Genomic DNA, 26,369 nt, shown 5'->3' on the forward strand with positions numbered 1-26,369 from the left:
CCTCGCGCACGGTGAGGAAGCATCTGGGGAGCCCGGTGGGGACCGACCGCGAAGGCCCCTGGGCCTGTGCGCCCCCACTGCCACCGCGCCAGGACCCCGGCAGGCGCACGCGGCGGCCAGCAGGGGGCGCGGCGCCAGAGACAGCACCGGGAGGCGGCGCCCGGAGGCCCCCAGCCCAGAACCGAGGGGCGGGAAGGAGAGCGGGGGGCGGGGGGAGGGGGGAAGGCAGGAAGGCGGGAGCGTGCGGCGGCGCGGGCGCAGAAACCGGAGCGGGAGCCCGAGCCGGGGGCGGGGCGGGCCGGGGCGGGGCCGGCGGGCTGGCGGCGAGCGCCGGGGGAGCGCGCCCGGGGAGCGGGGAGGGAGGAGCGAGGGGAGCGCGGGCAACCTCCCGCCCCCGCGCCGCCCGCGCGCAACAGTTCCCCCAAAGTTGCTACCCGGGAGGCGGGCGCGCCCCGGCGGCCGAGGCGCAGGCAGCCAGCCCGGGACGCGGCGTCGCGGCCCAGCGCGGAGCGTGCGGACGGGCGGCGGCATGGGCACCCGGCAGACCAAGGGCAGCCTGGCGGAGAGAACCAGCCCCGGCGCGGCGTCCGGCGCCCGCCGCGAGCGGCCCGACTTCTGGGCGTCGCTGCTGCTCCGCGCCGGGGACAAGGCGGGGCGCGCGGGCGCCGGCGCGGGGCAGCCCCCCTACCACCGGCGCGTCGGCATGGTCCAGGAGCTGCTGCGGATGGTGCGCCAGGGCCGGCGGGAGGAGGCGGGGACGCTGCTGCAGCACCTGCGCCAGGTGAGCGCGGGGAAGGGACGCGGGGGGGGCGCGCCGGTCCCCGGGAGTGCCCCGCCCCTTCCCGAGGAAGCTGGGGAGCACCCGGAGGCGCCGCCCAGGGACCCCTCTCGCGGGCTTGGAGCCCAGTCTGGGAGCAGGTGCCTCGGGGCTGTCTCTGAATTTGAGGCCTCAGGTCAGGGCAGAGGAAAAGCTGGCCGGGTGAGGCCCGGGTGAGGGGGGACCTGTTGGAGTAATGACCCCGCTTCTCTTCTCCGCAGGCAGGGGAGGAGGCTGGTCCCCAGACATGATTGGTGGGAGGACTCGCAGGGAGGGATGATCGATCTGAGCCAGAGCGTTTTTCTCCTCTCTACCCACTGGCGGCCACCCCCTGCCAAGGGTCCTCAAGGAATGCGCAGAGGTCCTGGTTTCCTTAGGGGAAATCCAAGGGTACAACTCTGGAGGTGAGAGCCCCTGGGTGGTTTGCGCACCTGGGAAGCCTGCTGGGTTGCGGTTCAAGGGGAAAACTGTTTCATCACCACTGACTAACTTTGACAGGTGCTCGCCGTGAGCCCCTGCCGAAAGCAGTGGAGAGACAGAGGGAAGCTGGACTTGGTTTCCTGGGTGGACTCCCTGACTGGCAGGAACTTCAGGAGGTGCCAGCACTCTGCCCTCTGCCTGTTCCTGTCTCTATCCCACCGGTTTGGGACTGACTGCAGATCTGGCCAGTCCTGTCTGCTCTGGGGCTGCCCTCGGGCTGATGCTGTTACCCACTGCTCTCTTTGTCTTGTTTTCCTTCCTGACTTTCTTTTGAGGGAGTGGAGAAGGCTGTGTCTTGCAGCGTGCAAAACTGCCCTCCTGCATCACCAATCACGTTGTCTTGGCTGTGCTTTTGGGGAGTCACCAAATGCAGGCCCCATATTCTTGCTGAATTGACCCCATGAGTAGTGGAGTTTACTGCAGATGGGGGAGGGAAAATCTCAGGTGGCCTGAGATTTTTCATCCTTGATGACAGAGACTCCTTCCTGGGAGGAGCCTCCAAAATCCACTGGGGTGCACACCCTCCTGGAGTCTGTAGCACTCCCCCCTCATATCTGGTGTGCTGTTACCCTGGAGTGTGTGTCCCTGTGGTGTGCACTGAACGGGGAGAGGGAAGCAGAGACTTGAGGACTTCAGGAGATGCATCAATGCTGCTCTTGCCTTTGTTTTTCCAAACAGCATCTAGAAGATGCTGCTGGATCTCCAGGTGCCTTTCTTTAAATTGAATCATCAAAGAAAGGTGCATTATGTACCACATAACTTTAGCAGTGTGTGTTTCTTTGTCTTTCAAAAACTAGAAACCGGTGCATGGCCTCTATGGAAAAAACTCTTGCTTTCAAGCAGAATAATGGATTTTCCAGACCATCATATCCCATTTGCACACCAGACAATAAGAAGGTTTTACTGATCACGTGTTGTTCACCCAGCACAGGGAGGAGGGTGCTTTGGGGGATACAGAAGGGGGGGGGGGACTGGCTGAGGTGGGAGGGTTCAGACATGCCCTTCTTGGCAGGTAAGGGAAAAGAGTAAAGCAGCATTTCCCAGGGCCAGTCGGGTGGGGCCACAGGAGGAGGCAGACGCCCTGGGCTCCTCAGTCCTCGCTAGCTGAATGTGATTTCACATCCTAGGAAGCTGAGCTTCTCCCAGGTTTTTGTAGAGTAGGTGTATCCCTGTGACTCCCACAGGGTCCTAGAGACAGGGATCATTTCCTGAGAAATGTTGGCCTTGTTTGTGTCTTGACACCTGTCTTAGTGGCAGGACGGGCAGGGCTGATGGGGAGGGAGGGGAGTGACCAGACTTCCCCTGTTCTGTGAAAGAGGCAGAATAACTTGCCCTCCAGCTCAGGGCCTGTGGCCACTATCTGTGTGAGGCCCCCTTGACCTCTGGCTAATGGTGAGGTCCAGCACCAGCGAGGAACTTGCCCAGGGGGCTGTTGCTTGATCAGGAACCCTCCAGGAAGTGGCCGCCCCCCCCTCCCCCCCCCCCCCCCCCCGCAGTGTAAGAGCCAAAATGGGTTTCCAGCAACAGAGAGGTGATTTTCTAGGACCCTGAGGGGTTTTCTAGGACCCTGAGGCTGTTGGGAAGATTGTGGAGCTGGATCTGTGTGGTACACTGAAGTGACTTTCTCCCAAATCGTATTTTCCTTTCCAGTTTCTTCCTCTAGTCTGGAGGTGGTGATGTTCAGAAAGGGAATGAGCAGTCACTGGGAGACATGAAAACACCCAGGGCCTCCCTGGGGGTCAGATAGAATGTGTCTTTGGTAACACAATGGGCCTGGACACAGGGGCTGCCAGCCCCAAGGTAGGATTCTGTCCAGGACTCACAGGCTGTGCAACAAGGAGCAGTATAGGCCGGGAGTGATAGCCACCCAGATAATAACAGCCACCCCCATTTGCACAGCACTTTCTTCCAGGTTTGATAACATGTGTTTAGCTGCCAGATGTGTGTGGGCCCGGGGCCCTAGGATTGGAGGGGACTCTGGATCCTCATTTTTTGTGGTTTATAACCTCCTCAACTACGTACCCTTTTTGAGACCCTCGGAAAACTGTGGCCACTCTTCCTGACAAAGCACTAACATACACAATCTTGAAGAATTTCAGAGGGCTCACAGCTGGTGCCATCACTTCCCCCTGCTGTGTGACTTGCTAGAGACCCAGAATATGGAAACAGAGACCCCGGGACCATGTGTGGTTGTTGATACCCTTCTGAGTGCTCCTCTTTTGCATCTGAAATTTAGGAGGCGATTTCACTGATTGGCAGCTCTCTGGCTTGTCTGTGCTTGTCATTTACTGGAGAGATATCAGGAAGCCTCATTTAATGGTAACAATCCTGAACTGTAGCCAAGGGTGCAGGCAGATGCCAGGAAACTGCCTTGAAGGAGCAGAAAGCATCCCTTTCCCTTTAGGAGCAGTGCAATCATGAGAGGAGCCTGGCCCCAGCCTCTAGTGGGGTGGCTGGCTTCAGTCTGCTTTGACCATGCACCCGGCAGATAACCTTTCTGAGTTGTGCCCCCTCATTTCCCAAAGGCTGTCTGAGGTACTGAGCAGAGCAGATGCTACAAAGTGTGTGAAATTGTGTTGGCTCAGCAAATCAAGACACATTCTCACAGTGCTGATAATAACAAACAGGAGAATCTGCCCTACTTTGGGCCTGGCGAGGCTACTGCAGGGTCTTGGTATTTTTTCTTAGGACAATCCCAAGGAGTTTTTGGATTCCGTCTACCTGGCCATGACTCAGTTCAGATCAAAAATCTCACTGCAAGTTCAGAAGTTGTCTGGGCTGAGGGCTCATGGGAATAGAAGCCAGCTGTGGACAGAGGAGGTCACCCTTCTCCCCTTCCCTGGACCCCAGTCCTGCCAGACTCATCCCTCCCCACACGTCTCTCCCCAAATCTTGGGTTCAGACTTGCCATCTATTTAGAGTCCCAGGAAAGATGTAACCTTTAGTCATAGAAGACAAGTCCAAGGCTGCTTGGAACTTGGGAATCATCACTTCAGCTCAACAATTTCTCTGAGTCCCTAAAATTTCAGGCAGGTGGTCAGCCAGCATTGTGGAGCCACCAGAATAAAGGGTGAGTCTCCCTGTGACATGTCATGGTGAAGTAGCCAACCTGCTTGTTTTCTCCCTGCTTTCCCCTAAAAGAGGGGCTGATTGGGTTGGTTTACTGCCCCTCAATATGGTGCAGCCCTGTTGACCAGAGCTGTTCCTTTGTCCCAGCCCCACCCAATGGTGTGACAGCAGCGTGGACTCCTGGTCCCATCTGCTGTGACCAAGATGGTAGGGCCGACTTCACTCTACACCTGGGAGCATGACCCTCAAAGGCAAAAACAAACCTTTTAGGACCCAGGGTGATTCGCTCCCCAAGGGGGGCTGGATAATGGACAAACATTTGGATGCTGCCTGAGGACCTGGAGATGGGGCAAGGTTTTTCCTATGTAGAGATAGAAAGATAAGCAGAATAGCCTCTGAAGGTGACCTTTTCCCTCTGCTCCCCCACCTAAGAAAATCTCCGTAGGTGAGCAGGTTGGAAGACCACCAGGGAGGTTCGCATTCTCAGCCGTGATCCAAGTGTCTCCAACTAGAATGCCTTTCTTTGCAAGGTCACCTTCTTGAGCTGTGTCCACCCATGCCGCTGAGTACGAGTTGCTGTTTAGACCCCATCACACTGGTTAGCATTTAATATCTGCACTGTTTTTCCTTTGATGCCATTTAGTCTGTCAGAATAAGCCCTGCTTCCTGTGCATGGAGACCCTGCTGCCACTGCTGTCCCTGGCGTGGTGTTGAACAACCACAGGCTTGTGACATTCTTCAGTGAGCTTGTGTGCTGTGAAGATGTGCATTTGCCACCACTGTCACAGTGTGTCCTCAGAAAGCATTCGGATCACCAGCTCCAGCTGTGTATCTGAGGGCTTATTTGCCAAGCTCATTATAACAGTCATGAAATCTGGTGCATTTGCTTTCCCTGTGGTTGAATTCCTGGGAGTGATGTCCGTGGGGCTTGGCTGTTCCTGGCAGCCCGCCAGGTGGTGGTGTTCTTGAAGAGAGGAGTGGCACGGTGCCCAGCCTCCGTGGGCACACTGAGGATCCCATTCAGCAGGTGCAGGCTGGGGCTCTGCCGAGGTAGCTGCAGGAGAGCAGAGGCTGATGGGAGGGCCTGGCCTCCAAGTTCCTGATCTGCTGCTTGTGCTGAATCATCCACAAAGAGATGCCTCCTTTTTTAAAATCCACATTCTCCAGCCAGGCTGGGCTGAGGGCAGACTTTTCCAGTGATAAAGATGCAGAAGGAATCCGATGCCAGGTCTGCCCACTGGTTTCCAGTGCCAGGAACACAGCGCCTCGGTATGACCAGGCATGACCTCAAGGCCTGGGACCAGGCCAGCTACTCGACAGGTGGGGTGGGTGGGGGTGGAGGTCTTCTTTCTGGAACAAATGTCCGCCTCCTCAGAGATGACCGGAAGTGCTTTGCTGTCTTTATTCAAATCTCCTAAAATACTCTGGACTCTCCCGTGGACCATCCAGGAGAGGTGTTGCCCCCTCTTCCCTTGCCCTAATGTCATTTTATTTCCCTGTGCATTTTTTCAGGGCAGAAACCATCCAGTTGAGTACTGGGCATACAGTGGGGTTTCAGGAAGTCCTTATTGAAGGGATTTTAAACTCATCAGACACATCTCCCCTCTCTCACCCCAGCTGCCCTGGTATTCTAAGGAGCCCTGGGGTGGGGGGCCAAGGTGGCTCAGACTTCTAAAATGTTTTCATGGAGCAGGTAATCCTTCTAGTAGTGACCTTCGGAGGGGGTAAGTTTGCTCCTCCCTATTCTCAGGGTTCCAGTGACTTCCACCAGCATACCCACCCACTTCCTGCAGGAGAAAGCCGCCTTAAAGAAGCATTCCCCAAGTGATTACAGTATTCCTCTGACATCCCCATTCCTGATGCCCAAGAGGCAGTTCAACAAGCAGATCCCTCCTTAGAGGGATCTCTAAGGCGATCCCTCCCCAAAGTGGGGGTCTTGGTCAGCCATCCACCCCCCCAACTACCCCACCAGGAACAGTGCTGCAGGCGACATATGAGAAAAACAACACCATCCCCTCTGCACTCCCTCCCCAGGCCCCTGCTGGCTGTATCCTATCCTCTCCAGGCAGGAGAAACTGGGGGGATGGGACAGGGACCCAGCTGTGTGAAATGGCTGACTCAGTCACTGTATCTTGGGCTCACAGTCACTGAAAGAGATGGGTGTCCTACAGAGAGCAGTGACCTTGGCACATGGAGCGGGGCAGGCCGGTTACAGTGCAGCCCTGCTCCCCACCCCGCCCACCCCAGCTCTGAGCTTGTGCCCATGTGGACCTCTGGGGGCATTTCCCTGCCGTTTCTGTTTTGTTTTGTTTTGTTTTAAACTTTTATTAGCTCACACTCCTGGCTGCCACAGCCATATGGAGTTCTGCCGAGGGCTGCTGCTCAAAGGGATGTGGCATTTTGATGTTTCTAACTTTATCTTAATCGGGATAGACACAGGAGTCTGGCTGAGAGCTGGGAGTGGCCACGTGTGTTTGCCTGCAGAGGTGGCCTCGCTTTGGGTCTGAAGTCCACATCCATCTCCAGAGTTGCCTCCCACCCCTGCTTGGTCCCCCGTGTTCCTGGTATCTTCCGGCCTCTCTCCCTCCTGATTCCTGCAGCGTCTCTTTGTCTGTGTGTTACTCTCTAGTCTCTCCCTTTCTCCGATGCAAAACAGACTTGTCATCTGTTTCCACCTGATCATGATCTGCTTCCCTCTGCACTACCCACCTCACCTCCCTCCAGCCTCCATGGCAGAGCCTGTGTGAGCTGAAGGGAATTGGTGGTGGTCACCGGCTGTCGCCCTGGCACCGTGAGTGGGAAGCAGCATTGGAGATGCTCCACCCGTCTGCCCCTTGATTTCTACTCCATAAAGCATTTACTCATGTTTGTTTTGCTCCGTAAATAGTTTCATGAGGTCAGTAGGATATTGCTTCAAGTAAAAAATGGTGGGTTTTTTGAAATATAAAAGCAATATACATTGTGGGAAAACAAATACAGGGCCTCCCTGGTGGCTCAAGGAGTTAAGCTGTGAAGCTGTGAAACTGTCCGCAGCCTCTGCAGCCAGGGAGTAACCCACATGGCGAGCAGACCTCTCCTGTCGCGCCTGCTGCTCCCCTCAGCAGTGTATTTCAGTCTGTCTGCCTGTTTTGTTCCCCACTCTGTCTCTGGTGAATCCTCTTACCCACCACCACCCCTACCCCTACACCTCTGGCCTGTACCCCAGTTCTTGTATGCATAAATAAGTAAATCTTTAAAAAAAAATACAGGTGAGCAAAAACTAAACTGGACATTAATTAAGTTATTCCATAGTCAAGTGCTGAACTAGGCAGTGGAAAAGCAGCAGGCAACCGAACAGAAAAGGCTGTGGTAGGCATTGTTCCCCTACAGCATGGAGGTGTGGAGGGATTGTGAGGCTGGAGAGTGCAGCAATAGTGCGAGATTTAGCATGGTGTGGAGAAGGGGTTCTGAGGCCATGGCTGCGTTGGCTGGGAATTCAGGGTCCTTGGTTCTGGTCCCAGTTCAGACCCTGACTTGCAGAGCAAGTGTCCCCATTTGCAATCTGAAAGGATAAGTAGTTGAGATGACCGCTGAGATTCCCTACTACCTCTCAGGTTCCACCAGGCTTCTAGGTTTTCTGTTTTCTGGCCCTCCGGAAGGGCTCACATTCCTGCCCTGAAGTCACTCCTTGTCCCCAGCTGGTTAAGAGCTGGGCAGAGGGGGAGGGGCTTCTGGCTTCTGGAGAAAAGGACACTCCTGAAACCCTAGGGCTGAAGGGAATCACACAGCCTGGGGGCAGAGGCCAGAGCAGGGGACCTGCACTCCAGGTGCTCCAGCAGAGCTGCCCAGGAGGCTGCAAGGCACCACTCTCCCACTGAGAGCCAACAGGCAAGGGGCAGGACCCCAGGGGGAACTGGAAGCCCCCTCGAGAACACCTTCCATGGGGACTCAATCCATGGGGGTGGGGGGAAGCAAATATTGTCTAAAAAAATGTAAAAAATGATAAATGTTAAAATAAAAAAAATAATTAAAACCAAACAAACAAAAAAGAACACCTCCCACTGCAGGGAGCCAGGACTGTGGCCTTCAAAGGTGGCAGCCTATGACTCCCTCCTCGCACCAATCCCTACTGCCCTTACTTCTGTCCATGCAGTTGCAGCCTCACAAAGGGGGCAGGATTCCCTCCCAGGTGAAGGGAATACAGGGACCAGGGAGTCTTGACGGAACCCTCAGGACTCTCACCCTGGACATGGGCTCCCCAGCCTAGCACATGCCAAACCACAGCCCACTGGTCCCAGAACACTGGCAGCCCCATCCCCAACTCACCCCCTCTCCCATGGCCTGGTCCCTCAGCACCCACCGCTGCCTCATCCAAGACCCAGCCCAGAAAGCCATGGGTATGGAGTATGGGAAGTGGCTATAGCGTAGACCATGGTTGGGGAGCGGTGGGTGCCCCGGGGAGGGAGGCCACTGTGGTCATTGGGGTGACTATTCAGGCTTCTGTGACCCCAGAGGGATGCCAGCTGGGAATAAAACCTGTCTTTCTGCTTTTCACTCCTGGTAAATGGTCAAACTGGAAGTGCCCACTCTGCTGCACCCAGGAGGGGGGCTAGCGCCCTCTGCCAAACACCAGACTTCCCTGCCTGCCCGTCGTGTGGCCTACATGACAGCGACACTATCCGCTCACGGTGCCTGGCTGTGGCCCAGCCCAGCCACAGAACCCTGCTCAGTAGCACCCCAAGGATGTCCTGTCAGGGCCCAGGGGTTGAGGATCCAAGCTCCAGCATCCTGAGGAAGCTCAGTGTGACTGAAGGTTTCTGAGACTAACTTACAATGTCTCACTTAGGGCTCCTGATGCCCTTCCCCGGGGTATCACTTCTTCACTAGGTACATGCTGGAGTAAGCGGAGGCAGGGCTATGGAGAGGAAGCATGGGGAGGGCTCTCAGTCCCCCCGGGACAGGTGTTGGGCCAGCCCTCTGGCCTTTTCATGGCCTACTTGATCATACTGTACTTTGTGGTCACATAACGTAAATGGTTCTGCGTCACTGGTCACCAGAGGACAGGCAGGATTGGGGTTCCAATGTCCTCAGGAGTCCAGGGGGGCCTGGATCCTACCCTCTTCCTCCCTGGAGTTAATGGAGGGAAGGAAAGAACTCCTGTGGTTCCTTTGGTGAGATGGTCTGATGCAATCAGAGCTGAGGTGTTCTGCAGAGGCACAAACCAGCCCAGAGAGGAGTCACAGGCCGCACAGGGTCTAACAGGACTGGCTCAGGTCCCCTCCTCTAGAGGCCCTGTCCCCTCAGTAATCCCAGGAGAAGCCCTGGATGGGAGGCTAGGTCTGTCCTGGTGAATAACTCTGTGTTTCCTGAGCTCTCTTGGGCTGGGGCAGGTCCTGTCCTCAGGAGCAGGCGGGAGGAGAGGCTCTGGACTCTGCACAGGGCAGCGAGCCCTGGCTATAGGGACTTGTGCATGAACTGGCAGAAGAGGGAATTGGGGAGTGGGGAACAGTGTCCCCCTGAGCATCTTCTCTAAGTGATATTTTTTTGTAACAGTTTATTTTTTTAAGTAAGAAGTTACAACAGCAGTGGCTAAAACTGTGGTAAAATGATGTTGAAAGTGGTGGGTGAGACCACCACCTGAAGAGAAAGTCGTCCCGTCAGAGGCATGCTGGGAGCTCACTGCCCTGCTTGGCCACACCTCTGCCCCTTGTAGCCTAGGAAAACCAAGGACTTTTTTTTTTTTTTTTAGATTTATTTATTTATGCATAGAAGAGATGGGGTGTAAGCCTGAAGTGCGGGGCAGGGCGGGGCTATGTGTGTGAGAGAATTCACCAGAGACAGAGTGAGGAGCAGAGCAGGCAAATCTGCAGAAATACACTGCTGAGGGGAGCAGCGGGCGAGACAGGAGAGGTCAGCTGTGCCATGTGGGTCATCTCCCTGGACAGGGATCGAACTCATGCCATAAAGGTGATAGTGCTGAGCCTTAACCCCTAGGCCACCAGAGAGGCTCAAAACCAAGGACTTTCGTAGAATAAGGCCATTCATTGAATGAGTCCAGGTGATTCAGGCACGTCTTTTGGCTTTGGTCAGTTTCCTTCAGAGCAACTCCTAATCTGAACAGTACCTTTATGAAAAGTAGAAGATTCCTCTCTGATTGGCAGAGCCAAAGTCAGGGCTTGGTGAGTTCAGCTCCACCCACTTGTACAGTGCACGCCCTGCATAGCTGTACTTGACAAACTTGATAAAATTGCGTAGAGATTTAGAGTATCAGCTGAGGCCAGTCGGGATCCTCAGCCCTTCTCCCACTCCTTTCAGCCTTCCCAGATCACTGAAGGCAGGGAACAGCAAAATGTCAGTCAAACTGTGAGCAGGATACTTGCCCTCTTCCTCCTGAATCAGGTAGCTGAAGCAGTTGGGTATCTTCTTCTAGGAGGTTCTGCCTCCACACTCATGCCCCTCAAAGGCATCATACAGCATGGGAGATGTCCTGAGTGGGTCTGAAGTTAGGCCCAGGGGACAAGCAGGAGACTACGGTGGCCTTCCTTGCTGGTCTCCCACGAGTTCTCCCACAGGAATCCAGGAATTCCCCTCCAGCTTCCCAGACTGTTTACATTCCCACTTCTACCAGTTTTGAGGGAAATAAGGTCTGGATGTTTCCCACCCCCCTGTAAATAACCTTCATGTCTCCAGACTAATTCCCTTGGATTGAGTTTTTTCCTAGGATGTGCCAATCTTCTGAACTTTTTATTATTCTCAACTGCAAGATGTTTTCCACTTCCTTCTGGGGTTATAGACTTTCAAAGGAAAATACTTTTACGCAGAGCCTCATCCTGGGGTTTCCAGACATCTGTCAACCCAGAGGCCATCAGCAATGTGGAGGGACAGTTCTGGAATACAGACACTCAGACACAAAAGGCTCTGGGCTGCCTATTCCAACAGTTCCCATCTCTCCCATAGAAATCATCTGCCCATAGAAGTGTTTTGGGCCACAAGTGAGAACCCAGAACAGAGCACTCTGACGGGTTGGGGATCAAAGAGCAGATGGAGAGGGCAGCCCTGCAAAGGAGAGTAGCTCTGGGATGGAATTAGAGAAACTGTTTTAGGAAAACAGGCAAAGAGGCTGGTGGGGAAGCCCCAGGATCAGGACTGCTGGTTGGACATGACAGCCAGTGAGGAGCAGAGCACCCCAGCGTGCTCCCTCTGAGCCACACTCAGGATGGAGAGGTCTGTTGAGGGAAGTCCTGCAGGCTGGATCCAGGGATGCTGGGATGGAAAGAGGCCAGTCATCCCTGAACCTTTTCTGAACTATGGCTTTGCCCTTTCACCACATCCCCCTTGCCCCTCCCTGGAAGCTGTGCACAAACTCAGTGACCTCCCAGAAACCAGGCATGGCCACTGCTTTTCCACAAGGATGCTGCCCTCTCCCCTTCCTCTGCAGCCTTTGAGGCTCAGCCATCCCTTCTTGCAGTTGCTGGTTATGGCTCCTGCTCCTTCCACATATGGGGAGTTTTGGGTCTTGAGGAGCAGCCTTAATAGGGGGAAGATTCCACAGAGCAGGGGTCCTGCTGGGGAACTTAGAGCGTCCATGGCTCTCCTGTCCTCCCCACTGCCCAGGGATCACATACAGCTACTCAATGATTGGCCTTTGAGCTTGGCGATTCCAATTTGAAAGGTCTTGGGGAAATCAGTGGAGCATGGAGGCCACACAGGGCCACAGCCATGGCCACGGATCCTGGGAGATCTCCCCCCCCTTCTCTTCCTCCCGTGCACCACTTCCTGCCTGAAGTTGAGAGCAAGCTGGACTCATGCTGGATTCCTTGTCCAGAGTGACTCATCTCTGCTCACCCAGATTCTTGGAGGTTTTGCCTTGGCCTTCCCTCTGACTTAGAGATTTAAAGTGGCAAAGACCCTTAGTTTGTTGTGATGGCCAAAATTTTATATGTCAACTTGTGTAGACTAAGGTCACCAGTTTTTAGTCAAACAAAAGTCTAGATGTCATTGCAAAAGTGCTTTTTAGAAGTGATTAACATTATTTTTTTTTAAGATTTATTCATTTATGCATACAAGAGCCAGGGTACAGGCCAGAGATGGGGGCAGTGAGAGGATTCACCAAAGACAGAGTGGGGAACAGAACAGGCAGACTAAGTGAGGGGAGCAGCGGGCGAGGCAGGAGAGGTCTGCTGCGCCATGTGGGTTGCTCCCTGGCCGGCCAAGGATCAAACTCACGCTGCAAAGGCTGCTTTTGCTTCATAGTGGGTGCTTAACCCCTTGCCGCCACCAGGGAGGCCCCGTGATTAACATTTATTTATTTTTTTTTTTTAATTTTATAGAGGCATGTTTATTTTTTATATTTATTTATTTGTTTGTTTTGTTTATACATGCACTGGGTACAGTCAGAAGCGCGGGAGGGTGAGAGAATTCACCAGAGCCAGAGCAGGGAGCAGAGCAGGCAGAAGGACCGAAGTACACTGCTGAGGGGAGCAGCGGGCGGCAGGAGAGGTCTGCGCGCCATGTGGGTCCCTCCTCCGGTGGCAGGGGAGCAGCCGGGGGTCGAACCGGCGCCACAGAGGCCGCAGACAGCTTCGCAACCCAGCGCTCAAGGCTGCGCCACTGGGGAGGCCCTCCGTGATTAACATTTAAATCAGTGAACTCTGAGTAAAGCAAATGACCCTCTGTAATGTGGTTGGGCCTCATCCAATCAGTTGAAGGCGTTAGGCCTTAAGATAAGGAAAACTCCACTGAGCTGGTCCCTGAAGAGGGACTTATGCCTCCAGAATACCTTCAGCCTGGAGTTGACAACATGATTCTTCCCTGACTCTCCAGCCTGCCGGCCTGCCTTACAAATTTCGCATTTGCCAGATCCTGCAATAGTGTGAGCCAATTCCTTAAATCAATCACTCTCTCTTTTTGTCTGTCTGTCCCCGGCTCGCTCTCACACACACACATCTCCCCCCTGTAGGTTCTGTTTCTCTGCAGAATCCTAATATACCTGTCCTCTGAGCACTGGTGGTTGGGGAGATAGAGTTAGAGACTTCTAGGGCTCACTATGTGAAACCACCCTCCAGTCCTCACCTCCTCTTTTGGGAAAGGTACTTTCCAAGTCTGTCCTACTCGGGAAGCAGGTTATTAGGCAATAAGAGGGTGCCTCTGAGTCATCCTCCACTTCTTTGTCACTACCTACCTACAAGTCCTTGGACAGTGGACCGAACCCTTCATTTACATTGGTGAGAATTTACCAACAGAGAGGGACAGATGTCCTTAGATGCATTTACCGCAAGGCATTAACAACTGATTCAGATTATTTCCCAAGCAGAGTGCTCAGGAGGGCCCTGGGCTAGATGACCAAGCGCTAAGGATTTGTGGAGTGTAGGAGCCGGTAGAAGTCAGGGGCTTTCTGATCCCAGACTTTCTGAAGAATCCCAGCACCATGAGATGCTCTGGAAAGGGGGGAGGGCCTTGAAAATAAGTTTGGGGGATATTGCAAATGCCACCAGCCTTTCAGGGAGTCAGAAAGCACAGTAACAAACATCCTCCAGGAGAAGGCCAATGATTATTTGTTGAATTTCTTGTGTTCCAAACTGGTGTTGGCTAGGACCCTCTTTTTTTTTTTTTTTTAAAGATTTGTTTATTTATGCATACAAGAAATGCGGTACAGGCCAGAGGTGTGGGGGGTGAGAGGATTCACCAGAGACAGAGTGGGATAACCGAACAGGCAGACTGACTGAAATACGCTGCTGAGGGGAGCAGAGGGCGAGACAGGAGAAGTCTGCTGCAACAAGTGGGTCAGCTTCCTGGCCAGGGATCAAACTCATGCTGCAGTGGCTGTGGATAGCTTCATAGGTTGTGTCTTAACCCCTTGCACCACCTCAGGACTCTCTTTTGGTGTCTCCTCTAGAATTTCCCCTTGCTCTTTGGGAAGAATTAGCTGGTGAAATCCTTGTTTGTAGGTGGGGTTTGGGGTTGCTACTGCATGTAAGGGTTTGGGATTCCTACTGCATGTAAGGGTTGTCCAGGGCCACACAGTGACCTGGAATCTAACCCATGAATGGGACTTAAGGGGTCTTCTGCCTTCCACCACACAGGTTCTGGGGGAAGCAGGCCAAACCCTCTTCAAGCCTGCTGTGCCTCCCAGCCGACTTTATATTTTTCTAAAGAGAAAGCATCCTCTTGGTATTTATTTGTTGCTACTGCAGTTTCTTGGATTTTAATTAAATTACACTTGGCAACAATGGGCATCTGTTTCCAGAGGCCTGTTTTGTGCAGAGGGTGTCATTTTTTAAGACTTCAGAGTTAGAACACAAGCAACCCACAGCCATGAAGCCCCTCGTGGAACTGTGGTGCCTCCCTGCCTGTTGCATCCTGGTGCAGAGGGGAGACCCAGAAGCCCCCATCATGATTCAGGAGGGCTGGCCTGCCTGCAGGCCTGGCGTCATGAACCTGCAGGAGCCAGGGGGCAGCAGTGGGGGGCATCATGGGACAATGACCCAGAGATGAGACTAGAGCCCCCCTAGTCCAGGCTGGCCAAGTAGGGAAGGGTGGTCAGTGACTCCATCAGCAGTTTCTTTTTTAAAAAAGATTTATTCTTATTTATTTATGCATACAAGAACTGGGGTGTAGGTCAGAGGTGCAGGGGAGTGAGAGGATTCACCAGAGACAGAGTGGGGAGCAGAACAGGCTGATCTACTGATATACACTGCTGAGGGGAGCAGTGGGTGAGACAGGAGAGGTCTGCTGTGCCATATGGGTCATCTCCCTGGCCAAGGATTGAACTTGCGCTGCAGTTGCTGGTGGTAGCTTGAAACCCTGAGACTTTAATCCCTGCACCACAACAGGGGCCCCAACAGTTTCTTGACTAGGACCACCATGAACTACTCTCTAGTAGTGTGGGCTAAGGTTAGTCAGCCGGGTTCTCGGGCACCCCCTTGAGTACCAGCTCAATGGGGTTGTGGGGCAGCGGGTGCCAAGCCAGCCTGCCCTGGAGCGGCAACATCCAAAGTTGCAACCAGGAGCCAGGCAGTGCCCACCCCAGCTACCACCTCAAGCGCTCCAGTGCTGTAGGGTGTTTGTTTTGGGGATGGCAGTGTGGTGATGGCTTTTATGATTTTTTTTAAAGATTTATTTATTTATACATACAAGAACTGGGGTACAGGCCAGGGTTGTGGGGGGTGAGAGGATTCACCAGAGACAGAGTGGGGAGCAGAACAGGTGGATCTACTGAAATACACTGCTGAGGGGAGCAGTGGGCAAGTCAGGAGAGGTCTGCTGTGCCATGTGGGTAGCTCCCTGGCCAGGGATCGAACTCGCACTGCAGGAACTCATGCTGCAGTGGCTGCGGCGAGCTTCATAGGTTGTGTCTTAATCCCTTGCACCACCAGGGAGGCCCACTTTTATGATTTTTGCACGTTTGATTTGCTGTTTGGTATTTTCCAGGTTTGGGCTGTGTGCTTCTGGCTCTTCATTTCAGTCGCCCTCCCTACCTGGTGCACCATCCCCCACCCACAGAATCGGACTTTGTCAGGCTCCTACTTCATTCACATGATCCTGTCCTTGGGAGAGTTTTGGTGTTCTTGGTGGCATGTTTGTGCATGCACACTCATGTAAACAATGCAAGTGTGCTATGCATGTGTACACATCTGCATACACACCACACACAAACACTACTCATACATGTGTGCACCACATGTATACATAGACATGGCACAACACACATTCAAACACCACACACACACACACACACACACACACACACACATACACACAGGCTACTTGTAGCCACTTGGGTTTTCTCAATTACTTACTATTCAATATATTGAGGTGGAAATTTTCAAGCCTAATGTTTCTTTAAGACTTTAGCCAGTTATCATTACTCTGTTTATGAATCTAGCAGATTTAAATGATTGTGTTTGGGGAGGAAGGTGGCTTATAACTTGGTTAATTAAATTTCTTTATCTTAGTGATTTTACAAATTTAACATATTTTAGGAATTTATAGTCTTAAGTTTATAAATACCGATTTTTAAATACCTATCCTAAAAAGCAAGACTTCCCCAAATTCTTAAATTTATCAACTCAAGCTTGTAAATAGGGTAAATATTAAGTTCTCTTAAACATTAAAGAAACTTACAAATTTAACCAATTTCTCTTTTAATGTTCTGCTTAAAATCATAAGCCTAAAGTCAATACTCAATTACCCATTTTGAATTGGAATTGCAAGAATAATCTGTTAGGTAGTCTGATACACCTAATTCTTTTAAGCATTACAAATGTGTGAGACACCAGATTCATACATTCCTCTGTTTAAGTTTGATTCACTTCCTTGGCTCTCTGTTTAATGCCACCCATTCTGGGTGAAGGAGACTTTATGCAAAGAAGCAGTTCCACTCTTAAGAGCTGTGAGACCAGGGCCCTCCCTGGTGGCGCAAGAGGTTAAACATCAGCACTATGAAGCAATCCGCAACTACTGCAGCGCGAGTTCGATCCCCATCCAGGGAGGTAACCCACATGACCTGGCAGATCTCTCCTGTCTCACGTGCTGCTCCCCTCAGCAGTGTATTTCAGTCAGTCTGCCTGTTCTATTCCCCACTCTGTCTCTGGTGAATCCCCTCACCCCCTGCAACTCTGGCCTGTACCCCAGTTATTGAATGCATAAATAAATAAATCTTTAAAAAAAAAAAAAGCTATGAGCCCAGAAGCCAGTGGGCCTGGTGGATAGTCTCAGTCCCCTGGTACCAGTACTTGTTTGCTCTTTCTTCAGTCCTCAACACCCATCACCCCAAATTCCTCCCCTTCCCCCTGCATCCAGACATCTTCATTGCTGGATGATATTCTATTTATTACTCCATTCTTTCAGAGTCCCTTCCCTGTGCTTCCTGTCCTCAGGGCCCCACCTCTTGCAGCCATTTGGTGCATTCTCTTGGCCTGTGCACACCCTCATTCCCTTGGGCTTATATCGAAGGCTACGCAAATGACAAGAATCACAGGGAGCCAGAAGTAAGATTCCTCAGTGATTACCTTCTCTTATACAGAAACCTGCCGTGACAGTGCTGACCGAAGGATAGCCCTCTGCTGCTTGCATACTGACATGACTGTGAGCACACCACTTGTATTTTTTTTATTGTAATGAAATATGCATAACAGAAAATTCACCATTTTTATGCTATCATTTAGTGGCATTAAGTATATTCACATTGTTTTGCAGCCATCACCACCATCCATCTGCAAAGACTTTTCATTTTCCCAAACTGAAACTCTGTACCCATTAAACAGCAGCTCCCCTTTTCCCTTCTCCCAGCCCCTGCTTGTTAAGTGATCTTTCTCATACCCAGTTTGAAACCATGCACATCTGGGGGATATCATCATCCATGGGTCCTCACCCATGTCCTTACAAGACATGACATGGACTCAGAGTGCACCAACAGCAGGGCTTATTTACAGAGGGGAAACTGGGAAAAGGAGCTTCTGAGGCCACAAATGGCCTCCTGTCCTATCCCAAACAGTATCTGCAGTGTCTGATGAAAGCCTCTGATGAGACCCTGGAGGTGGTGGCATGCTGATAAGCACTGGACCAGGATCCAACCCATGGTGGCAACTGGAGGTAATCACAGGTGGCACTCCTGAGGCAGCACCACAGAAGCTGGCAGCAACAGTCACAAGCTGAGCTGGGCAGGCAGCACTGAAGGCAACAGCAGCAGGAGGCAGCTCTACAAGTGGCGTGGGTACAAGTCAGAGGCACTGGTCAGCAGATGATATAAAGGATCAGGCAGAGTCGAACAGCTCTTAGAGGCGCCTATCAGCAGGTGGTAATGGTCGTGCTAGAGGCAGGAGCAGCAGTGCGGCGGTCAAAGCAGAGGCCACACACAAAGGTCTTCCCAAGTGAGAGTCAGGATGAGTGTGTCAACAAGTGTATCCAGGGCCTCTCCTGGTGGCGCAGCGGTTGAGCGCTGGGCTGCGAAGCTGCCCGTAGCCTCTGCAGCACGGGTTCGATCCCCAGCCGCCGGCGAGGGTCCCACATGGCACGCAGATCTCTCCTGCCACGCCTGCTGCTCCCCTCAGCAGTGTATTTCGTCCGTCTGCCTGTTCTGTTTCCCACTCTGGCTCTGGTGAATTCTCTCACCCTCCCACGCTTCTGACTGTACCCAGTGCTTATATAAATAAATAAATAAATCTTTAAAAAAAAAAAAAAAAACAAACCAAGTGTGTCCAAATCCATCTGATCTCTGGCTCATATGGCTTTCAGGGTGCCCAGGTTTTAAACCTAATTGTTGCATTTTCAAAACCACACAGGTTTCAAACTCAAACCCCAACTGTAGCCATCTGACATGGGGCACAGGGGAGCTGGGAAGCCACGCACGCTCTGCTGTACCACTGGACCGGGAGCCATAGGGCTCCTCTTACAAGTTGAGAGACTTCTTAGGGCCGTGGTCCTACAGGATGCATCTCTAACTAGACCAATCCCACCTGGGAACAGACAGAAAAGACAGTGTGTCAGGGATACACACACGCAGAGAGGACCCAGAGCTGGTGGAAACAGCAGGTAGAGCTTGAATGTCAAGTTCTGGGTGTTCTGGCTGTGGTCCCCACCACCAGGGGAGGGAAGGGTACCTATTTTCTTCCAGAGGTATTCCTTGGGGAAAATGCCATCTCCATTTTGATTACTAGGGTGCCATAACAAATGACCACCAACTTGGTAGCTTAGAACAACAGAAATTCATTCTCACTTCTGCAGCCAAAAGTCCCAAATCAAGTTCCCTCCAGAGGCTCTCAGGAGATTTCATTCTTTGTCTCCTCCAGTTTCTGGTGGTTATGGCTGATGCATCACTCCAATCTCTGCCTCCGTCTTTGTGTCTGTTGTCTCTGTGTGTTTCTTATAGGAACCCGTGTCCTTGGGTTTAGGGACCAATTGGATGGGGATCTCATCTTGCGATCCTTTACTCACATCCACAAAAACCCTTATTCCAGCAGAAGTAACAGTCACAGGTTCCGGGGCTTAGGATGCGGATCTGTCTTTTTGGGGAGATACCACTTAGCCCACTGCATCCTGCATTTCTTTCTGACGTTCAGTTGTGTACCCCAACACCAGGTACCCACTCTGTTCTCTGTGGCACTTTCAAGCCATTGACCAAGCAGCTTCCTTGGAGTCTGCGTCAGGCTCCTTCACGCCAGCTGAGATGTTGTGGCTTCTCTCCCTGGTGGCTTCCTCCAGCTGCCTTTCCCTAACAGCTCCTGACAGTTCCTTCCCCTGGGAACACCCCCTGCAAAGGCCAGCCAGAATGTCAGGGGGAGGGGAACCCAAGTTCAATCACCCCACTGGGAGCAGGTGGCACCACAGGCTTTGTCCCCTCCCTTAGGATAAGCTGCACCTGATGTTCTAGAGCCTGGAGGAGAAAAAGAAGCTTGTTCCGCTTCCTGCGTGCCCTCTGGACTCTAATTAATTTCCTTCTGGTGGACTGTGTTTGATTACAACCTCATTAACTAGCTTTGCACATTCAGCTCTGGTGGTTTCAATATTGAAGCTGTCTACCTTTGCGGGTTAGTATTCAGAGCTTGCTGCCTCCCTCCTTTCCTTGGCTCTATTGTTGCAAAAACTGTGGAGTCATGCCTGGAGGAAAGAGACAGATACAAGCTAATTTCCCGCAGGGCCTCCCTTCTGGGAATAGGTTTAAAACCTCCAGTTTAAAAGGGAAGGGGGTGGTTGTGGTTTAAAATAGCAGTGTGCCTGGCAGCCTCCAATGTGGCTCCTCCCAGCTTTCCCCTAAAATACCTAAGACACACCATTTAAAAAAAAAAAAAAAAAAGGCTGAAAACAAAGACAGGTGGCCAGTCTGGGAGAAACCCCCCTCTCTGTCTAAAAGAAGCTGGTCCTGGCTTCCCCTCTTGAATCAGATCTAAAAGGAAGGCAGGGAGCCCTTTCCTCCCTCTGTCAGAGGACTTCAATCAGAAAGTCAGGAACCACCATGTTCCCACACAAGTGGTGATTTGGGTGTAGAAAGTTGTCGCTTCCACCCTCCCCTCATTGCACCACTCTTCCACACTGCTTACTGCTGAGCTTCAGAGAAAGAAGTTCACAGAGGGTGACCCCAGAACTGGCTGATGGACCTGCCAGAGATGGAGAAATTCCAGGGGATGTAGACATTGTCGTGGCTTTCCATGGACTCCATTGTTGGCCAGTATCAGATCCAGGCCATGGGATGGGCAAATATGTACCTTCCCCAAGGGCAGAGTCACATTAGTTCAATGTCAGTGACTTAACCGCAAGCTGGGCTCCTTAACAAGCCAGAGCCTGAAGATGTGGACTCAGCTCTTACTCAGAAATCAGCTATGGGATGAAGTCAAGATTCTAGTCACCAATTCCACCTGTGGGAAGAGGGGGTTTCCTCACCAACAAGCAGTTCTCAGACACCAGCTGGGTGTCCTACTCAGTTCAGTTCCAACGCTATCACCTGTAGTTAGCGTCAGATCCCTCAGGTTAAGGACTCAACCGCACAAGAACTGTCTCTTGTTGCACCTTTCAGCAGTCTTGTTGCACTTGTTTCACCAGTCCCAAGTCCAAGTTGTTACCTGTGCTTCTGACCTATATATCAGAGGTCCCCATACCCCTCTTCTTGGTTTGGCTTAATTTGCTGGAGTAGCTCGCAGAAACTCACAGAAAGATTTTACTTACTAGATTTTCACTGTATTGCAAAGGATATAATGCAGGGAACAGCCAGATGGAAGAAACACACAGGGCAAGGTATGGGGAAAAGGCATGGAACTTCTGTGTCCTCTCTGAGTGTATTGCTTTCCCTAGATATCCACCTGTTCACCAACCTGGAAGCTCTCTGAATCCATCCTTTGGAGGTTTGGTTTTGGTTTTTGGTTTTTGGTTTTTTGGGTTTTTTGTTTGTTTGTTTGTTTGTTTGTTTGTTTGTTTTTTTGAGACTTGAAGATTGATTGAGTCATTGGCCATTGGTGAATGATTCAACCTCCAGTTCCTCTCCCTTCCCCAAAGGTTGTGGGGGAAGGAGTGGCTACTGAACATTCCAACCCTCTAATCACATGGTTGGTTCTCCTGACAACCAGCCCCATCCCTGGATACAGTCCAAAAGTGTCTCATTAGTACAGCAAAAGACATCACTTGGAAATTCCAAGGGTTTTAGGAGCTCTAAGGCAAAAACTGACAAAGACCAAATAAATACATATTATCGTATGTCACATAGGACCTATTGAAAGAGATCAGTCTCAGAGATTGAGCCTCCTTCCAATGTGAGCAAATAGGGGGAGAGCCCTGGATATGGAATAAATACTATAAAAGTTGAACCCTGACATCTGAAAATGATCTACGGTAGGATCTGGAAGAAATGAACTTTTGGGAAAAGAACAAAATGCCACAAAAAAAGGGCTAAGTCAAGATGGGGGTGGGGAGACACAGAGTGAGATGAAAAGGGGATTAATGAACAAAATGAGAATTGTAAAGGCATGACCTGCAGTGCTTATTGGAGGTGGTGAAAGTAGAGTTTCTGTTGAGAACATAAGAGAGTGCCAGGGAAAAAGACTCGAAACCCTCTGTGAGAGTATAGTGTGGAAAGGATGTGAAAAAAGAAATTCAGAAGCCATCGAGAACCAACACTGGTTTTTCTGATGAAGAGACAGGCTGGAAACAGTTCCGCTTACAGATGGAAGGACCCCAACGCTGGAGATAAATTCAAAGAAAAAAGATCCACAGCTGAACATGTGGCAAAAATTTGTAATAAGCAAATTCAGAGGGAAGGAAAAAATGGTCATATACACATGCCCCCTTCCTGTACTCTCACTTTCCTCAGGATGGTGTCTCTGTTTGCCTGTCTGGCTCTCTTGACGTTTTTTTTCTAAATTGTGGTGAAATACTCAAAATTTACATCTTAATTATTTTTAACACTTTAGTAGTGCTAAGTACATTCACATTGTTGTATAGCCAACTTCCAGATCTTTTTTCATCTAACAAAATTGATGTTGTATATCCATTAAAGAGTAACTCCTGGGCCTCCCTGGTGGCGCTAGTGGTTGAGCGCTGGCTTGCGAAGCTGCCCGCAGCCTCTGCAATGTTGGTTCGATCCCCAGCTGCTCCCCGGCCACAGGAGGAGGGTCCCGCATGGCGCGCAGACCTCTCCTGCCGCCCGCTGCTCCCCTCAGCAGTGTACTTGGGTCCTTCTGCCTGCTCTGCTCCCTGCTCTGGCTCTGGTGAAATCTCTCACCCTCCTGCGCTTCTGACTGTACCCAGTGCTTGTATAAATAAATAAATAAATCTTTAAAAAAAAAAAAAGAGTAACTCCTCATTCCCCACCACCGCCCATGTTAACTACCCCTCGACTTTCTGGTGTACCAATACCTGTTCAAGTCCCTGTTTTCAATGCTTTTGGTGTGGAATTGCTGGGTCACATGGTAATTCTATTTTTAATGTTTTGAGGCACTTCCATACTGTTTTCTACAATGACTGCACCATTTTACATTCCCATCAATAGTGCACAAGGGTTCCAGTTTTTCCACATTGTCACTGACCCTTACTATTTTCTGGGCCCTGGGGGAAGTGGTGTCAAGAGGGAACTTTATTGGGCCTCCCCAGTGGCGCAGCCGTTGAGCACTGGGTTGCAAAGCTCTCCGCGGCCTCTGCGGGGGCCGGTTCGATCCCCGGCTGCTTCCCTGCCACCGGAGGAGGGTCCCACATGGTTTGCAGACCTCTCCTGCCGCCCGCTGCTCCCCTCAGCAGTGTACTTCGGTTCTTCTGCCTGCTCTGCTCCCTGCTCTGGCTCTGGTGAAATCTCTCACCCTCCTGCGCTTCTGACTGTACCCAGTGCATGTATAAACAAACAAACAAACAAATAAATAAACAAATAAATAAAAATACATGCCTCTTTAAAAAAAAAATAAAAGAGGGAACTTTATTGCCCTAGATTGGCCAGAGTATTGGAGGGAAGTGTTAGTGTTAGAGGAAATGTTCACCCATGTCATGCCATGTGTCAGAAAGAGAGGGAAGGTCTAGGTCGTGAGAGAGGGTAGGGTGGAGATGAGAAATTGCAGGACAGTTGGGGCCATGGCAGAGGTACGGGAAAGGAATTTCAGGGATTTGGGGGGTGTCATTGAAGGATGCCCCTCTGATGACTTTGAAAGATTGTCAAAATTTTGGGGGGCTACCCTGTATGTTAAACTGATGTTCTTAGGAAGGGGACAGTATGCTGGGACTGCCCAGGAGAGGAGCTAGACCCCTGTAGCAATGACAGTACCATGGGTGCCTGTTCTCCATTGCTCACTAGTTTGAAAGTCCATGGCCAGTGCCTTGGATTGAATACCGCTCCTCCTTCCCAGACACCAAAGGTGGCCACATCCCTCTCCTGACCCCTTGACATCCCCCATGCAGAGCTCTGCCAGCATAGACAGGAGCCTTGCTGAAGGATCAAGTTGATGTAAGAGGGGGGATGGTGTGCCCAGTAGCTTTTTCAGGATGCAAAACTGGTAAGATAAGTCTTCTCATGGCCTCCCTGGTGACTAACCTCCTCCCTGACTTTCAGGTTACCCCCTTTCTCCCAAAGGACCCCATTCTTTTAACCTAGTTTTAACCAAACTTCTTTTAGTATCAAGATCCCTTTGTACTCTTTATTTTTTCATCTCTTTTTCTAATTGTGATATGATTGACATAATATTGTATAAGTTTAAGGTGTACAGCATATGATTTCATACAATTATAGTGTCATATGGTTGCCACTGTAGCATCATCTGACACCTGTCAATTCACATCATGATCTTCTAGTAGCAGCAGCAATTAAGATCTAGCCTCTTAGGGCCTCTGTGGTGGCGCAAGGGGTTAAACATCAGCACTATGAAGTAATTGCAGCCACTGCAGCACGGGTTGGATCCCTTGGCCAAGGAGCTGACTCACATGGCACAGCAGACCTCTCCTGCCTCGTCCGCTGTTCCCCTCAGCAGTGTATTTCAGTCAGTCTGCCTGTTCTGTTCCCCACTCTGTCTCTGGTGGATCCTTTCACCCCCTGCATCTCTGGCCTACACCCCAGCTCTTGTATGCATAAATAAATAAATCTTTTTTTAAAATCTAGCCTCTTAGCTAGTTTAATGTTTATAATACAGTTTTATTGTTTACAGTCATGGTTTTGTGCATAGAGCTTCAGTACTAGTTGCTAGTACAAGCATCTCCCATTCCCCTATCCTCGGCCCCTGGTAACCAGTCTGCTCCTTCTAATTCAGTTAATTTTAGATTCCACATATAGGAGATCTCATGCGGGCGTCTTTCTCTGTCTGGTTATTCTCACTTAGCATAATGTCATGAAGTTCCATCCACTGCTTTACGATTGGCAGGATCGCCTGTTTTCTCATAACTGAATGTATCCCTCTGTGTGTGTGTGTGTGTGTGTGTGTGTACACCAGCTCTTTACCCATTCATCTATTGATGGACACTTACGTTGTTTTTCTATATCTTGGTTATTGTGAATAATGCTGCAATAAATATTGGCGTACATACATCTCTTTGATAGCCTGTCTTCATTTCCTTTGGATACATGCCCAGCAGTGTGATTGCTGGATCGTGTGATAGTTCTATTTTAAACTTTTTGAAGAACCTTTATACTCCTTCAAATTATCAAGAACCTCAAAGTTTTTTTTAATGTGGGTTATATCTGAAGAATACTATTAAATGTATTAGAAATCAAAATAAAAGATACCTTAAAGATTTATGTATTCATTTAAAATGAATAAGCTCTCATGTGAAAGAAAGAAATCTTTACCAAAATAACTATTTTTCCCTAAGGAAAAAATGCAGTGAAAGAGTGGCATTATTTCACAGTTGCTCCCATCTCTTTAATGGTGTGGCTTAGTAGAAGGTCGTTGGATTCTCTTGTGCTGCTTCTGCACTCGGTCTCCTGTGATAGGTTTTTGGGTTGCAGTCTACAAAGAAAATCTAGCATGCTGATATGTCATTGGAGCGGAGCCCCTTAAAGGATCTCAGGGGCCAGCTTCACACTTTGAGAAATGCTGTTCTGACCTTTCTATGTGAATCTCTGCTCACTTTTGGATAGTCATGCCCCTAATTTCAGGCCCAACCTCTCTCTTTCCATTGGAAGGAGTCCTCAAACCTGGCTCTCGTGCTCAAGTACCAGGTCAGCCACACTCTCTGAGCAGAGTTGCCCATGGCAGTGACTCAGGCTCACCTGCTGATGTTTCCAGGATTTCTGATGAGAAACCATCCATATGCTCAGCAACTAGAGCTGGTATTGTTTAGACCCATAATAAGGGAGCTAGGGTCACCCTCACTGCAAGGCAGACCAGTTCCTCCAAGGCCAAAGCCATGACGGGAGGAGCTACATAGAGGCTTGATTCTTCCACTTCCCCCTGTGCACGTGGGAGTCACTGCTCATCCACCACTTTTGTCCTAACAGGGGAGCCAGGCCATAGCAAAGCTAGGGGACCCTGCTGGACAGTAATGGGGTAGGGGCAGGGGGAGGTATCTTGAGTGCAAAGTCAGACAACGGTCATTCCCAGTAAACAGGCTTAGGGGAGAGGCACGGAGAGGATAGCAAGGAGCCAAAGTCACCAGAGGTACGTGGGACACAAGACGTATCCTAAAGCAAGGCATGTATTTCTTTGGCCTAGTTGGGTCAAAGGAAAGCCAGCAATAAAACATGCAGCAGCCTTTGCCCTGACCCATCTGGCTTCCCTGTTGCGGTTCCTTGTAATCCAGCCTGGGACCTTCGGGAGCCCCACCCCGGCTGGAATTCAGAGAGGGCGGTGGCCATGACTCACAGTTACCCAGAGCCTAGGGAGAGGGCCACGTCTGCCTTCTCTGGGAGACCCTCCCCCAGTTTTCTTCCTCCCACCCTTTCCCTTCCTGAGCACCAACTAAAGGAACCTAGACAACAGCAGCCCAGGGAGCCAAGGCCATTGTCAGCACCCTGAGCAACTGGAGTGGCGGAGGGTGGAGGGTGTGAGGGCGTGGGGCGCTGGGAAGGAATTTTGCATCCTCCCGGATCTGTCCAAGCCTCCTGGGTTAGAGACTAAGGTTTTCA

The 26,369-nt window shown here is 51.1% G+C and overlaps 1 protein-coding gene across 1 annotated transcript in view; it reads left to right on the forward strand.

Annotated features, from left to right (window-relative positions):
* Positions 1 to 529: 529 nt before the first annotated feature.
* Positions 530 to 26,369, forward strand: part of LRRC75A (leucine rich repeat containing 75A) — a gene marked incomplete at both ends in the record, with an annotated part of 40,491 nt that continues 14,651 nt past the window's right edge. Inside the window, one exon of the mRNA XM_084237026.1 lies at positions 530 to 781. Coding sequence (XP_084093152.1) covers positions 530 to 781 — 252 coding nt within the window. The remainder of the gene's footprint in view (positions 782 to 26,369) is intronic.

This window comes from Talpa europaea, assembly GCF_964194135.1.
Source record: "Talpa europaea genome assembly, chromosome: 7".
In the NCBI taxonomy this organism is placed as follows: domain Eukaryota; kingdom Metazoa; phylum Chordata; class Mammalia; order Eulipotyphla; family Talpidae; genus Talpa; species Talpa europaea.